Genomic DNA, 17,356 nt, shown 5'->3' on the forward strand with positions numbered 1-17,356 from the left:
AGTGTAGGTCATGGGCTCTGGGGTCCGTGGATCTTTGGCTGTGTAGACTGCATACCCTGTGGGGGAGGCTGCAGCACGAGGAGGGCCAGAAGGGGCCCTCTAAAGTAGAACCCCCCACCCTTGTCAGTGTCCAAGGGCAGTGCTGGGGTTTTCAGCCCTGGGCTTTGTTGGAGGAGGCTTATAGGCAGATGCGAGGTCTGTGCAACTGGTTGAAAGCTGGCTCAAGTAACACCCCGTAAACCGGTGGGTCTGAACACGTCCCGCGGCTTCTCCCTTTCGTGTGAGCAGCGCACTAACTTCCGTATGCATGCGGTGATTCTCCTGAGGGATCACGTCAGAATCTGCCAGGGCAGAGCGAGAAGGTGTGTTTCTCAAAAGGCTCCGTGCACGTCCTGAGAGGCCATCCCAGGAGGCGCCACCCCACCCCTGGCAGAGAGGGCTTGAGTGCCGAGAAACGCCGGGGAAATCACCTGTGCTATAGCGTCTCTTTAAATTTTAAGTCCAGGACTTCTGCTCGGAGGACCCCCTCCAAAGACATTGCTTCCCAGCCGGATTTCATGCCGCTACTTTACTTTTGTCACAGTGGTGCCTGGAAGCTCAAGGGCCCGCCAACCATGGAGGGGCCAGTCGATTGGAGCCACGGCGGCAGCTGCCACAGAAACAGCCCAGCGTACCAGAAGCCCAGAACCTCAAGTTCAACCGGGGAAGAGGTATGAATCTAATTTTGGGTACTAATAAGAACCTCTTTTTGTTGATGCAGACACCGGTGAGTGGATACAGGCTGCCTTAAGAGGAGAGCTGCGGGGGAATGCTAGTGTGGAAGGAGCGCAGTGTTGTTTCCTTGGCTTTCTTTCAGTAGCTGGAAGGCTACAAGTTGCACCCACACACGCACACACACCGCTAAGGTTTTCACATTTGGGGGGAATTTTTATAGATTTAAGAAATTGTTGTGAAAATTTTTTTCCCCGGCTTTTTTGAGATATGATTGACAAATAAAAATCCCACCGGGCTTTTGTTAAAGGACACGTAACTCAGGACCAACAGTCTGCAGATCATGTAGGAATTTAGTTCTGGAATATGTCATGTAACACAAATTTCATGGACACTAGAAATGTGTTTATGAAACTAACATAATTATACCTATGAAATGTATGTTCTGTTTAGGATAAGGAGTGACTAAGCCGTCAAGAATTTATCTAGTAAACCCTGCCATTGTTTTCCACTGTTAACAGGGTGAGCGGAATTCGAAATGACATAATACGATTTGTGATTTATTAAAGGGATAAAGTACCTGTTTCGGACGTCACCCCTGCTGTTTGCGGGTGGATGTCAGCAGGCCTGGCGTTGTTCCGGGCCTCCTCTTCCATCACGGAAGCCACAGCGCTTCTTAGGTCTTCCTCTCATACAGGGGCCACACAGGACTCGAATGGGCAGTTGTTTAGCTGGGTGCCTAGAAATAGCCCACCTTAACGCTAGCCAAGCGAAAGAAGGAGACGGGTTGCAAACTAGTAACTCCTTGACGGTTGGTTCCTCTAGCGATAGAGCTATGCAAATAGTCCTATTTTGTGGTTGTTATTTTTCATTGTGTGAACTTGGGTACGTTGACTGAACACTGAGTAAACTGAGGTTTGAAGGGGGATAGAGCATTAGGGGTGGGGCCTCGGATCATCTCTTTTCCACTCTCTGGCCTCCTGAGTGATCGAATCTGGCGAGGAAAAGAGGAAGCAGGGACGCTGTCTCTGTCCTGGCGGCTTGGACACCATTCCTGTGTGTCCCCACAGCCCCGCTTTTCTCACCTTAGCCATGGTCCAAAGTGCTTTAAGTCCTTGGGGTTTAGGGTGAGTATTTGATGTAACCTGAAGAACTGATTCAGTGTGGAACCCTGGGAGAAAAATTATTTCATTGCTATATTATCCTAGTAGCAAAAGCCAATAATATAACCTTAATATCATTAAATTAAATACAAATCTAAAAATATCTAAATTCCATTAATTAACTTTGTATCATCTTTATACCAAAGAAATGGGTTCATTTTAGGACATGTAGACGGGCAAAAAAAAGATTAAAAAAATCACCGATAATCCCACCACCCAGTGTTTTGTGTCTGTGTCTGTACCGATTGATATTTATTCGGTAAATATTTACCAAAATGTGACAGTCGTGCACATAGTATTTTTTAAGTTTCTTCTTTTTAAATTTAATAATATATCTACCATATAAACGTAAATATTCACCATTATTTTAATAGCATACGAGTATTTTATGAAATCACAGTTTATTTATCCATTCCCATGTTATGGGGCACTTGCATTGTTTCTAGTTTTAAAATAGTAGAGACGATGAAGTGATCAGTGTTTCTGTATATCATTCTGGTGCCAGACCTGAAGGCCTCGTGCTGCGCAGTGCTCAGACTATAGCAGATGAGACCTCCACTAGACCGGGGGTCAGCTGACTCGCCTGTAAAGGGATAGATAGTGGGCCATTTGGTCTCTTTTGCTGCTATTCAACTCTGCTGTTATAATGTGAAAGCAGCCTTAGCGACTATGTAAAATAATGAGTGGAGCTGTGTTCCAATAAAACTTTATTTACAAAAATAGGCAAGGTGTGTATGTACAGATCTGGCCCGTGGGCTGTAGTTTCCCAAACCCTGTTCTAGAAGCAGCATAGATCCTCGGGCCAATTACATCTTGGAGGTTTCATGAAGAGGTAGAATTTGTGTCTTTATCTTGATGCTGACTATATACAGTATAATTGAATGATTCTGTTTCTTTATTAATTGATGATCTTAAGTTTCTGTTATGTACAATTAGGAGCTCAAAGGAAAAACCTCCTATTTGGAGAGGCCCAGAGTATAAAAATGGCAGAATGTTGAAACCTTTTCAAGCGAGAAGTTTTAAATATGTTCCCCTATTTACACTTTTCCGTTCAAACAAAGGGAACTTGACATTCAGAGCTTGGTCTCAGATGGGCTCTGTCTGGAGGAGAGGAGAACAGAGACCACGGCTAAGGCTTTGCACTTCGCATTCTCGAATAGAGGGTGTCAGACTAGGGCAGCTAATGCGCCATTCGTCATGCATAACACAGTTTTGAATTAAGTGCACGTGTATTTAGGTATTTCCAAATCATGTGCATCACTTTCATGTGTAAGATCAACACGGTTTATAAAACACGGGTTTGCAGGGCAGAGTCATATCCAATTTAAAGCCACTCTTGTTCTGAGCTCAGGTGTTATAGATGAAAAGCAGTTCTAAATCTCGTTTGCACATTGATACCCTCTATGGCTTAGGTAAGTCTCTTAGCCTGGGGTTTCTTAACCAGTAATCTGTTAACTGGCAGCAATCCATGGAAAAATGCGCTTAATTTATTGTGAGTCACAGATTTTGAGGGTGAGAGACAGGATCTCAGAGCACGGGTGGTCTAAGTGGAAAGATTAAGGGAGCATTTTACAATTTCACAATATAATGAATCTGGAATTTTTAGGTATTAAGAAAAAAACCTAAACACCAGCTTGTTAATTCATTGATAGGACTTTTGGTGAGAGGAGGTGGGAAAGTTGTGGGACAATGACATCCTCCAGAGTAGTTGCTTAGTAAAAAGGAGATGAAACCCCCTTCCTCTAACCCAGTGGTTCTCAGTAGAGGGAGGGGATGCTCCCCACCTCCAACATATTTGGCAATGGCCATGTCTGGAGACGTTTTTGTTTGTCACAACTGGGACGGGGTGTGTGCCGTGCTTTCCGGCAAGTAGAGGCTGGGATGCTACTAGAACCCTGCAACATATACCATAGCCCTCCACAGCAAAGACTCATCCAGCCGAAAATGTCAGTGGTGCCGAGGAAGAGAAATGCTGTCTAAGACAATGATGTGAAAGGCAAACTTAGTTTGTCCTTACAGTGGGGTCTAAATTAGGAGATCTCTGACTTCACTGGAATGCAGCATTCCGCTAACCCCAGCAATTTTGCCTCAGCTTGTTTTGCAAATTTAGGTTGAGAATTCAGATTTCTACCTCATTCACCTGTAGTATGTTTGGCAAGAAAACAGTTTCTTCCTGTATGAATTTGACACACTCTGCTGCCTAACATTATCCCAAGTGTTGTTAGCACTTGTTTAAAAATTGCAGTTAAAATGTCATCCTGATCTCATTGGCTTTAGCACACATTAGGGACGGTCTTCCAAACAGGATCCATGTCTGCAGGATTGGCCTAGTCACTGCGGTAGCTGGAGGTGGCCTTGATGTAGGAGGCTTAGACAGCGGGACCCCTCAGCCTTTGTACCAGTGGAGTTTTAAATAAACTTCAGGCTGGTTGTTTCTCACTGCTTTATCAAGAGTGAATGGAGAGTACATCCATCCGTGCTGTGGAGTATTATTCAGCCATAAAAAGGAAAGAAGTACTGATTCACGCTGTCACGTGGATGAACTTTGAACATTTTATGCCAAGTGAAAGAAACCAGGCCCAAAGGGCCACATATCATGTGATTCCATTTCTATGAATAGGCAAATGCATAGACTGAGAAAGCGGAGGATTAGTTGCCAAGAATGCCAAGAATGGTTCTAGTATGTGGGAATATTTTTGGGGGGTGATGAAAATGTTCAGGAATTAGAGAGTTGTTATGGTTGCATAACTTTGTGTGTATATTAGAAAGCACTGAATTGTATTTTAAAATGGAAAACTTTATGGTATATAAATTATATCTACATTTTTACCAATGCCAAAAAAAAAAAAACCAAACCAAAAAACCATGAATGGAAGAAACACTCCTTGTCCTGTAGTGTCCCCACCTGCAGACTCTTTTCACTGCACGGCCCCCAGTTCTCCAGGGCCTCATCTTAGGCTCTGACCCCATGGTTCCATGTCTCTAGCCTTGGGCTTCCGGCGGCTACCGGAAGCATGCGGGCGGCCCCTGGTCCCACTCTGGCCCCTTCTTGCCCCCTGAAGGTGTTTAGGAATGGAGAACTCATCTCGGCCTGCCTCACTTTAGTCTGTGCAGGGTCCAGAGCTCCTCTGGATTTTAGAGGTTCAGAGCTGGCATGGTCCTTTTGTTGATTTAACTTCCCCCAGACTACTTGATTTTCTTTTTGCTTCTTCTTGTTCCTTCAGTGCTTGATTCTTTAGCCTGGGACCTATTTGAGTAAGAGCAATTTCTTGCCAGAATCCCTTAAGCAGTGGCTCTAGGTAGAGGATCAAGAGGTGAGTGCAAAGTGAGAGGTGTACTTTATCGTACAGGAGACACTACGGGGGAACAGTGGGCTCTGGAGAAGGAAGCAGAGTAGCAAGAAATCATTTGTCGATAATAATAGTTTAACTAAAGGGAAAGGAGCAGATAAAAGAATGAGAGATGGGCTGGTTATTATACTGTGGAGGTTTAAAAGGGAAACCCGTGGTTTCTCTGTGTATGATAGAACTTACTGTATGTTCCAGATCATGCTAAATAACTATGCTGTCTATTCTCAAAACAACCTTTTGAGGTCGTTGCTGGAGTCCCTGTACACGAGGAGACTGAAGTTTGGAGAGACCAAGTAATTTGTATATCTGTAAGGCATTCACATAAATGTTTGCTTCAGCCTCAGGACAATTTGAGCTTTATACCCTGACTCTCAGTCCTTAAAGAATGGGAGGGATTTTTGTTCAGGACTGACAACTTAATGGGGAAACATTTCAAGCCCAGAGAAGACCAGTGCCATGGATGGAGCTGGGAGACCAAGGTCAGAGTCAGAACTGGGACCGTGCAGAACCAGAGGCGTTGTGCATTCCCAGATACGCAGCCAGGTGATAGCAGTGAAAAGATCTGTAGGTTTGTACCTCTGAACAGATTGGATGTTGAGTTTGCTAGCTGAACCAACAGTGTACCTTACAGAAAAATAAGCTACAAGTCAACTGCATTTTATTTTATGTAGGAAGCCGAAGACTGGAATATTAATGCTGAACATGGGGGGCCCTGAAACCCTGGGAGATGTTCACGACTTCCTTTTGAGGCTCTTCCTGGACCGAGACTTGATGACGCTTCCTATTCAAAAGTAAGATGCGTGGAAACACCTGAACTTATTCCTAACTTGTGTAGTGCATCTTGCCTTACGTGTACGTCAGTTATATAGTTACAGAAAATAAATGGTTTTTGTGCATATCTAGTGGTGACTAGAGCAGCATCATTATTTTCCATTGTATAAGAAGGATATGATGTTGAGAGAAATGCAGGGGAGAGAGAAAGCAAGTTGGGGGGCCTCTCCTTGAGCCCTTTCCTCCCTAGAGCTCTGGAAATGGCAGTTGTCTTCACATACCTGATGTCCCTTTAAATTTTTTTAAAATTTTATTTTAGGGAGAGCGTGCAAGCGGGAGTGAGGGGCAGAGGGAGAGAGAGGGAGAGAGAATCTTAAATAGGCTCCATCCCACGACCCTGGAATCATGACCTGAGTCAAAATCAAGAGTTGGCCACTCAACTGACTGAGCCAGTCAGGCACCCCTGATGTCCCTTTAAAGATTGTTACCGATATATTTGTACTTGGCCCTCAACAGCTGATTAATATTCAGGGAAGCAATGATTATTATTCACTAATAATATTGTGGCTGTCCTCTTCCTTTCAAGCCTCCCTCCTTCTTTCTTTTCTTTCTCTTTTAAAGTAGGTTTTTTGTAATGAAAAATTTATACATGCACGTAATAAAAAATGCAAACAACATAAACATGTTCACAGTAAAAAGCAAGTGTCTCTTCTTGAACTCCAGCCTCCCAGTTACCCACCATGGAGGTTACAGATGTAACCAGAAATACAGAAATCTGCAGTTGTACAGATGTATTTCTGGTGACCATCCAGAAACAGTCCGTGCATATCCAAGCATGTGCTTGTCTATATATCTATAAATATAGATGTATATGTATATATGCACATATATATCTCTCCTGTCCTTTTTAACACAGATGGGAATGTACTTATGTATATTATTTAACACTTTGCTATTTTTTTTTTAAATTAACAATGTATCTTGGAGATTATTCTATAACAGATTATATAGGCCCGGTTTATTATTTTTTTTCATGACTGTATAGAATGCCTTGCCTGGTCATAATTTATTTAACCAGTGACTCACTGGTGGACATATATGTTGTTTACAGTGTTGCAATGAACATTCCTGTGCTGTGCATTCAACTTTGCTCACATATTCAAATGTATCTGTGATTAATATACATTTTCTTTCTTTTTTTTTTTTTTAATACATTTTCTTAAAGTAAGAGTATTTTTTGCTTCCGAATGTCTTACATATCCTAGTTCCTGCTAGGTGTAGGATCAGGAAGTGTTAAGATAGTGGCTGGCCCGCATCTAGGGTCTGCGCCTGCATGGTGTCCTGAATCTTCAGGGTGAGTTGCGAGAGGAACTCGTGGGGCAGAGGTGGCTAATCCCCAGAGAGTGTTTTGTTTTCCTCTCTCTAATCGAGGCCAAAAGAGCTGGCTGTCGTCAATGACCTCAAGCCTCTATTTTTAAAGGCTTGATCTTCTTAGGCTCTTCTTACAATTTTGCTTATCTTTTCTATTGAGTAGTTTCTGAGGTTGCTAAGGTGGAACAAAAGCCACTTACCTACCTGTTAAATGATTTAGTAAGCTGGCACCAATCATCGCCAAACGCCGGACCCCCAAAATTCAGGAGCAATACCGCAGGATCGGAGGCGGGTCCCCCATCAAGATGTGGACTTCCAAGCAGGGAGAAGGCATGGTGAAGCTGCTGGATGACTTATCCCCCAACACAGGTACAGTGTTTCTTCACTAACATCTCAGTTTTGTTCTTTCAAAGTAGGTACGAAGTTCCAAACGCTATTGGACGGCACATGGAGTTCTGTCGGTTTGCGGGGGTTCCTACGTGACGCGTGATCACTTAGCTCAGTTCTGGAGGCACTATCCTGGCCTTGGCTGTGGAGCCTGTTCCTTCCTTATGTTAGATATGGAAGAGCTCAAGGTTTGGAACGTTAGTTTCAAAAGGAAGCTTGAGGTGTGTGTGAAGTTGAGCTAGGTTATAAGGAAGAGGCCACATCCCATGTATACAAGATGCGTATGTCATTGCTCTGGAAAGAAGTCTTGGGGCTGCTGTCGCTGCTTTTTCTTTCTGTGTGGAGAGATGATTCGATCAACAGAGCAGAATTAGCTGCCGTCGTGCAGCCGCGAGACCGCAAGCATCTTCAGCAACTGTTCCTCGGCTCTCGGCAACACCAGTTAGTGTGAGGTCCTGAAAAGAGGATTGTGTGTGTCTGGAGACTGTCCTCCGAGAACCGCTAAGGCAGAATAATAATGTACAGAATGCAGCAGTCACTATAGGAATGAATTATAAGTGCCGTGTTTAATTGCATTCCAGATGCCATTGATTGTGGGACCCACCATTGTTTTTATACATACTAAGACAAAAACTCTGCCGGGTAGTTTTGAGACCACATCTGTTGCGGGTGTGCACCAGTATGAGAAATGTTCAATCAAAAAATGTGCATGTTAGGACACATGAAATACATTCATTACAGATACATCTTGGGGCTTCCAGATCAGGACAGGTGTGTGACACAGTGGCCACCCTCAAGGACAGTGGCCCCACCAGGCAGGCCCAAAAGTATTTCCCTCTTCTCTGAGAAGACACCTCTAAGTGTCACCTCAAGCTGCTCTCAGAAGCCACCGTGTCCCATTGCACACAGGGACAAGGGCTGTAGCCCTCAGCTCATCGCACTTGGAAAATTGCTCAATCATGCTTCTGCGTATCGAGTTTGCCTCCTGCCTTGGCCGTGGCTCAAGGGCATTTCTTATTGCCGTTCAGCCACACGTCCCACAACGTATCTTGAAAATGTTAGACGAGGGACACTCACACCCAGCTGATAGAGAAGAAACTGTCTCTCTGGTCATTAACAGTTTATCATGATAAAAGGTTTAGTGTGAATCAGATCTGCAATTGCTCTGCTGTCTCCAGTGGACAGAGGAGGTGGCAACATGCCATTGTTTCCGTTGGCCTGGTCGTGCAGGCTCCATCACCATCGAGGACCCTAGCAGAGCTGTTAGAGTTGAAAAAGGAATGTGGATGGACGGCATCCTTCCCACCTCCTCGCCCCTCCGTGCTGGGGCTGCCGGGTTGTCCGGATCAGACAGGCCAGCCATGGCTCCAGCCTCCTGGGTTGGCCTGGAAAGAGTCCTATGGAATGACCCGGATTTAACCCACTGCCCCACTTACTATCAGACATCTGATTATTCCCATCCGTGGCCATCTAGTACAAAGGAAGTTGCAATCATCTAGATTCTAGGATTATTCCCTGCTTTGGCAGGGACCAAAGAATAGTAATAATCCATTTCACATTTTCATAGTCAGAATTGTGAGAGTGATTTTTAAATTTTTTAAATGTTTTTATTTATTTTTGAGACAGAGACAGAGCATGAGCAGGGGAGGGGCAGAGAGAGAGGGAGACACGGAATCCGAAGCAGGCTCCAGGCTTCGAGCCGTCAGCACAGAGCCTGACGCAGGGCTTGAACTCACGGACTGCGAGATCATGACCTGAGCTGAAGTCAGACGCTTAACCGACTGAGCCACCCAGGCGCCCCTGTGAGAGTGATTTTTAAAACATGAGTGATTGGGGCGCCTGGGTGGCGCAGTCGGTTAAGCGCCCGACTTCAGCCAGGTCACGATCTCGCGGTTTGTGAGTTCGAGCCCCGCGTCGGGCTCTGGGCTGATGGCTCGGAGCCTGGAGCTTGTTTCCGATTCTGTGTCTCCCTCTCTCTCTGCCCCTCCCCCGTTCATGCTCTGTCTCTCTCTGTCCCAAAAATAAATTAAATAAATAAATAAAACATGAGTGATTGGTCATATGACCCTCTATCCTATAGAGACTTACGTGAAGAAGGGAGTTGATTCTTCACTATAACTTTGGGGATAAGTTTAGGGTGTCTGAGGCACCGGCAGCTCAGCGGCTTGCCTGTCCAATCACTTTACTAATGTCCCAAGCAATCATGCTTCCTCCTTCCTCACGCCATTCACTTGCCCTTTTGCTCACTCACGTACCTGCTCGTTCACATATGCATTCCCACTTCCATCCGTCCTTCCACCCAGCCCCACCACCGGGTATTTATAAGCACTGGCTACACGGGGGATAAAGTAGTGAGTGAGTCACACCCTTCATGGAGCTGAGCTTCCTGGTAGTTTTCACTGAGGCAGAGAGTAAATTCTCTAGGGGGCTACTTTTAGTTCCTCTAGAACTTGGAAGTTTGTCCAGGGCCTGGTCCTGAGAGGGCTCTGGTACCCGTGACCCTGCGACCTATCGCCGTCCTCTGTGGTTCACGTTTGGAGCTCTGTGAGCAGGCAAGTTAAATTATTGGTGTCGCCTGCATGGTAGGTGGCCCCCTGATAGCTTTGGCACACCTGCTGTGGGGTTAAGGCTGTGGCGCTTAATGAGGCCCAAGAATGTCCACTCATTGATTCGTCAGTGGCACCTTGGGTGCTTCTCGATACTGCTTCGATACTTTGGCACTTCGATACTGCTTTTCGTATTCAAAACTGCGGTTTCTACTTAGGAGCTCCCGGGCCAGTGGGAGGGACCGCCGCTGCAGGCTCGTCTGTTAAGTGACAGAGAGAAGACCTCCTAAGACTTACTGGAGAGATGCTACGTACAACGAGTATGAGGGCCGGTGGTCGCACAGAATGCAGATGTAGGAAAAATGAGGTGGCTTCAAGGTTTGGAAACTGCCTTGGGGAGCTTTGTGCCGAAGACCCAGATTATCAGGGGTGGCTCTGTGGCTCCTTCAGGGGCTCGCCCACATTATCTAGGAAGAGATTCTGTTTCACATCTGCTTCACAGATGGACCTGAAGCCCAGTCACAAAGACCCAGGTGCCTCACCCCCTTGGTGTGGCTTTTCCTTCCCGCTTTCTGGCTTCTCTGCCTCTCCTCTGTTCCTGTCCTTCTTCCTCCTCCCTTCTCCTACTTTCCTACAAAATTGTAAAGTATACTTTTTTAAAAAATATTTTTAATGTTTATTTACTTTTGAAACAGACGGAGACAGAATGTGAGTGGGTTGAGGGCAGAGAGAGAAAGACACACAGAATCTGAAGCAGGCTCCAGGCTCTGAACCGTCAGCACAGAGCCCGACGTGGGGCTCGAACTCACAACCTGTGAGATCATGACCTGAGCCGAAGTCGGATGCTCAACCGACTGAGCCACCCAGGTGCCCCTAAAGTATACTTTTAAACTGTGTCTATTTGTTTATTTCTATTGGGAAAGATTCTCTTTCGGCAAAACAATGTGATGATAATGGACAGAAATGTTTCAAGCTCTCATTTTTAAAAAAAGTTTATTTTATCTGTTTTGAGAGAGAAAGAGAGGGAGAGAGAGAGAACATGTGTGCGGGGGGGTAGGAGCAGAGACAGAATCCCAAGCAGGCTGCACGCCGTCCTCACAAAGAACGATAAGGAGCTCAAACTCAATGAACCTCAAGATCATGACCTGAGCCGAAATCAGGAGTTGGACGCTTAACTGACTGAGCCACCCTGACACCCCTCAAGCTCTCATTTTTTAGGGAAGTAGTTGTGGCTTGGTGGCTGGTATAGAAATTGCAGCTTGCACTGGCTTTGCATAGAATTGACTACTAACTCACAGGGTCAGTTTTATGAGGGAATATAACTTGGAACTGGTTTCATGTGGCTACACTACATTATAGGAATTTAGGGAATACAGAAGGAAATAGATGAGAAGTGTAATCATTTCACAAAAGTAAATCTAAAATACATTCAAAAGATGATAGTTTAGTTACGTAGAATCTGACCGCTTTTCACGAAGCCATACGTGCTATCCTGTAGAACTCTGTTCTTTTTTTTTTTTTTTTGTAGAACTCTGTTCTTTACAGGATGCTTGATGGGGAGGAGGGTGGCTCTTTTCAGATGGGGCTGGCTTCCCCAGTCCTGGTTGTAGGACTTTAGGCAGATGACTTACCCCACGAAGCAGCATCTTGAAAATGGGGGTGGTAACAGAGCCCCACTTCTGGGATCGTTGTGAATATTCAATACGATAATCCCGAAAGGCATCAGCCTGGGGCAGCGTACGTGACAAAAATTCCTTAACTGTGAGCGTTTAGTATTATTCATCCAGGGCATAGGGCTCGTGATGTGATACAAATTAAAAAGCATTATGCTATATATTTCACACCTTTCTCTCAAAGAGTCACGCACAAATCAGACATTTGAACTGTTGTGGAGCTAAACTGATGGGCTGGAAATGAATGAAGTTTCACCGTTCAAAAATCCAATTCTGAGTTCTTTTTTTTTTTTTTTTTTCTTTTCCTGGGTCTCACCAAAGACTCTTTGCTAGGCAGTGGCTCCAAGGGTGGACTAGGCTGGGCCAGTGAGTCCTGTGTTTTGGTCTCACCGGAGCAGATGCGCCCCCTGCCAGCTGTGTTGGTCAACATCCGTAGGCTATTTCTGTCCCTGTGCTCCTGCCGGTGACCTCCGGCTGCGGTGCGAAACCCATCCCAACTGGCGAGGGCTCTTTGGGAGACATTTGTTCTTTCCTCGGGACAGGCCTGGTCAGAGAGGGAGCACAATGCCACTTGCCTACAGTCCGCTTGTGCAGGCCATCTTCAGTGGAACAGTTCAGCCAGTCTTATCTGTTCCTTCCAGAATATTTTACTCACCCTCACTTCAAAGTGAGGCCACCACCCTGCCTTTATCTGCAAGATAAAGGTGTCCCCTCCACCTTTTGTCTGCAACGAACTCCCAGGCCCCAGGCATTGAGGCTGCAGCTTTTGGAAGGTGAAGAGAGAATGCCAGAAGCTGTTTGGCCTGTAGCCTTGGAGGATCCTATGGTAGAAATCTAATAATAGTATTATCTGAAAGTAGATTAGAAAGGAAATTCCACTTCAGCCTCAGCTTAGATGCCCCAGAGCTCCTTAGAGATGAGCTCGATATGGGGTGCCTAGGTGGCTCAGTCCGTTGAACGTCCGACTTCAGCTCGGGTTGTGATCTCATGGTTTGTGAGTTCAAGCCCCACATCAGCTGTCTGTGCTGACAGCTCAGAGCCTGGAGCCTGTTTCAGACTCTGTGTCTCCCTCTCTCTCTGTTCCTCCCGTGCTCACGTTCTGTCTCTCAAAAGTAAATAAATATTAAAAACCAAACCAAAACAAAAGAAAAGGGCTTGATAGTGTGAACGTTGGCAGTTTTAGGATGAACCACATAGTCCTTGAATGCTCTCATTTGGAGTTTGCTTACGGAGTCGTGCCCTCTGGTGTGTTTCAACTGCCGTTCACCATTTTAGGCAACAGAACGTAAACTTGGTGGCCCAGAAAGGACAGACAGCTGAATATGATTCTGCTTATACCCCTTCCTTCCTCTTTTTGCGGTGCCCAGCCAGAGAATGTTGGGCCAGCCATCCTTCCAGGTGCGCACGTGCTTCTCCCTCCCACCGTCTGCTCCCGTCCTTGGGCACTTGCGCCATCGACTGCCGGTTCCCCGTGTCCAGTCACTGTGGAATGTTTGATGCAGATAGGTGAACAATGGGCGGTTCTCTTTTCCTTCACTTCAACCGGAATGTTTCTCTTCTCCTTCTTGGGGCAGTTTAGTGTCCTGTACTTAGTGGCAGCCGCTGCTAATGCTTGGACAGTAGCATCATCTTGGTTCTGTTATTGTTTAATGTTTATGTAGTGTATTCTCAGTATCCTCTCCGAGTGTGAGTTGGGCGTTATCCTATGAAATGACAGGTAATGTGAGGAAACTTTCAGTTTTATGATTTTATAAATGCCTAACGCCTGGGTGGCTCAGTCGGTTAAGCGTCCGACTTCAGCTCAGGTCACGATCTCACGGTCCGTGAGTTCGAGTCCCGCGTCAGGCTCTGGGCTGATGGCTCAGAGCCTGGAGCCTGCTTCCGATTCTGTGTCTCCTTCTCTCTCTGCCCCTCCCCCGTTCATGCTCTGTCTCTCTCTGTCTCAAAAATAAATAAACGTTAAAAAAAAAAAAAAAGAAAAGAAATTGTGTGGCGGTGGGTACTTTTTAAAAAAATTTTTTTTTAATGTTTATTCTTGAGAGAGAGAGAGAGCGCGTGAACAGGGGAGGGGCAGAGAGGGAGAGAGAATCTGAAGCAGGCTCCGGGCTCTGAGCTGTCAGCTCTATGTGGGTCTCGAACCTACGAACCGTGAGATCATGACCTGAGCTGAGGTCGGACACTTAACCGACTGAGCCACCCAGGAACCCCATGTGGTGGATACTTTTAAGATACAGGACAAAAAGATGGAGAAGGACAAAGGAGGGACAGGAGAAGGTGTTTGTAAGGAACACATGGGGAAGGAGTGCAAAGCTGTGCACTGAGTTGGGCTGTTTACGTGCTCGGAACATTTATTTCAAATCTGAATCAGTGCCTCCAGTTTGTGTGTGTGTGTGTGTGTGTGTGTGTGTGTGTGTGTGTGTATGTGTGTGTAAGTGTCTCAAAATATTTATTTTGAGAGAGAGAAAGCGAGCATGTGAGCAGGGGTGGGGCAGAGAGATGGAGAGAGAAAATCCCAAGCAGTCTCCATGCTGTCAGAGCAGAGCTCCATGCAGGGCTCGAACTCACGAGCCTGAGATCATGACCTGAACTGATACCAAGTGTCGGATAGTTAACTGACTGAGCCACCCAGGTTTTTTAACCCAGCTAAAAAAAAATGTTTATGTATTTATTTTGAAAGAGAAAGAGAGCAAGAGTGAGTGCAGGTGCGGGGGGCGCCGGGGTGGTTGAGCCGGGAGAGAGAGAGAGAGAGAGAGAGAGAGAGAGAGAGAGAGAATCCCAAGCAGTCTCTGCTGTCGGCCCAGAGCCCAACATGGGGCTCCATCTCATGAACCATCCACAAGATCATGACCTGAGCCAAAATCCAGAGTCAGATGCTTAACCGACTGAACCACCCAGGCGCCCCCTCAGTGTCTCCAGTTTAAGCTTTGTTGTTGGGTTTCCTTAATCTATTAAATGAGGAGAATCATTTCAGTCATTTGTTATCCACGCATTTCTGTTGGGTATCCCAGAGCTTAACTGGGAACAGGAGGAGGGAACCGCGGGTGGTGGAAACAGGCTGGGGGGCATGGAAGGGGGTAGGCTCTGGAGTTAGGGAGACCCACATTAAATTGCAGCTCAACCACCTGTGAGGTGTGACTTTGGATAGGTTCATGAACCCCTGAGAGTTTCAGTGTCCTTATCTGAAAAATGGGGTGTAAGTGAAAGAAAAAATACAAGCAAAGCCTCCATCAGTGTCTGGTATGTAAAAGGAGGCTGAACCTCAGGAATAAGTGTTAGTTCTTCCTTCCTTTGAGTCTCTCTTATCTCAGCCAAGAGCAGAGAGTAAGGAACAGAAGCTTGAATTTTAAAAACTGCCATGCTAATTTAAGTAAAGGGGTGTGTGTGTGGCGGGATGGGGGGTGGGGGAGTTGATCCCAGAAAATAGTGATTAAAAGTCCACGCACTAGCTGAAGACTGGATAAGATCCAAGGAATATTCTAAACTTACCCACATTATCAGCCTCAGAGGAAATTAGGTTAACTGTTCTTTGTTCCGGGCTTTGCATTATGTTTGGCGACTCCAAGGAATCTATATAAAGATTAATACTTTCTCCTCTCCACACATGCTTTCTAATAGCCCCTCACAAATACTATATTGGATTCCGGTATGTCCATCCTTTAACAGAAGAAGCAATTGAAGAGATGGAGAGGGACGGGATCGAAAGGGCTATTGCCTTCACGCAGTATCCACAGTACAGCTGCTCGACCACAGGTGAGCCTTCCCCTTGGCAGCGGGACGGTGGGTAGGGATGGCCCCGGCAGTGGTAGCCGGGGGACCTGGGCGCGGAAGGAAAGGATAAATCATTCTCAGTTTGAATGGCAAATCCAGCCCGTCTGCTTTAAACACGAGAGTTCAGGTCAGTCCATTTGAAATCTCATGGTTCATCTGTCCCCTGAGTTATGGGCCAGTCGGCCGGGAATTACAAACGGTGGGTGGAAGGCGGTCTGCTGCTGGTCCTTCGGTGCAGTTGTGTAATGGATCAGTGATGAACCTTAAGCCGCTTTCTATGTTTGCGTAATAAACCTTACTTTGATGGCAACCCTAGTATTCTTATTAACGTAAAAAGGTGATGGCTGCTTCCATTTTGAAAGTGGAGGTGCCCAGGTAGCACTAGAGATACTGGTGTGTGTTTGTGTTCAGCTTCATTTGTGGGCTGACTTAAACCAAAGCCCAGCTCGAGGTGCCCTTTGTAAACTTCTCTCCGCGTTCTGAACTTTGGAAAATATTACCGTGTGTTGCTTACTATGTATTTAGCTGGAGCTGGAGAAAATAATCATGTGTTCTCTTCTCTGTATCACTGGTAACAGGTAAAGCTTCTTACTGTTGCCCACAAATACATTTGTTTGCATTCTGTTTCAAGGATTGGGATCAGCATATTTTTACTCCCAGATTGCTTTTGGATGTTGGTGCATCTTATTTCTATAACTGTAAAGAAAAACAAAAGGCCGTTGGAGGAAATATTCAAAAGCTGTTGTGTGCCTTAAATGTTTGTTCAGAGCCCCTATGAAAATGCCTGAGTTTTCAGACACCCTCAAGAGTTTGAGTTGTGACTTCTTTTGGAAATATACCTCTACAACTTAAAATGTCTGGTAACGTGTTATTGGATAATGAATCAGATTTTATAAATTTCTAAGCATACTTTTGCGTTGCTTTAAAAAATATACCTCAAATGTAGATGTCTGCTCTAAAAATCAGACAAGTTAAGAAGATGATTATTTGTATGACAGAGGATTGAGTACGGGTTTCATTTCACAGCTGACTCTACCAGTATGTTTCAGGTGTTGGTGAGTTTTACTGGTACATCTCTTGTGAGAGGGCAGGTACATTTCACTTCTGAGATGCAAAAGCTTTTAGAAAGCACATCCATTCTTTGAGACCACGAGAGTGTTGTTTACCCGTTGTGTCATTTAGACACACACACTGTTGGGGCACAGCCAGTATAGGCTATGTATCAATCACATACAATTGTTTTGGTTCTGTTTTCTGCTTAATTACTACTTCTGCTAGTTTATCAAATGTTTCTGAGTGGCCCTGAAGAACTAATGTGGCTTCCAGAAGTCCTTTTGTGGCTTCAGAAGTCTTGAAAATGATATTCACCTGTAAAATGTGGCCTGCAGTATGAATGTGATGGTGACTTCTCCACGATTTCTGGAGAGATTGTTTTTGAGCCTGCAGCAGACTCAATTTGGATTTATCTGACTCGCTGTATTCCAGAATGGAACTCATTTATCTTTCTGAAAATTAAGTTTTAGGCTAAGTGTACATTTGATTTAAATATGGTTGTATCCTGGCCAGTATTTTATTTTATTTTATTTTATTTTATTTTATTTTATTTTATTTTATTT

The 17,356-nt window shown here is 45.3% G+C and overlaps 1 protein-coding gene across 2 annotated transcripts in view; it reads left to right on the top strand.

Moving 5' to 3' along the window:
* FECH (ferrochelatase) overlaps positions 1 to 17,356 on the top strand; it is a 37,381-nt gene that overhangs the window by 5,374 nt on the left and 14,651 nt on the right. For both annotated transcript variants that reach the window (XM_040478714.1, XM_040478716.1), the window contains exons 2-5: positions 584 to 710; positions 5,896 to 6,015; positions 7,587 to 7,735; positions 15,588 to 15,722. In XM_040478714.1, coding sequence (XP_040334648.1) covers positions 584 to 710; positions 5,896 to 6,015; positions 7,587 to 7,735; positions 15,588 to 15,722 — 531 coding nt within the window. The remainder of the gene's footprint in view (positions 1 to 583; positions 711 to 5,895; positions 6,016 to 7,586; positions 7,736 to 15,587; positions 15,723 to 17,356) is intronic.

The sequence above is a fragment of the Herpailurus yagouaroundi genome, unplaced genomic scaffold, assembly GCF_014898765.1.
Source record: "Herpailurus yagouaroundi ecotype Mexico unplaced genomic scaffold, PumYag 142, whole genome shotgun sequence".
Taxonomy (NCBI): domain Eukaryota; kingdom Metazoa; phylum Chordata; class Mammalia; order Carnivora; family Felidae; genus Herpailurus; species Herpailurus yagouaroundi.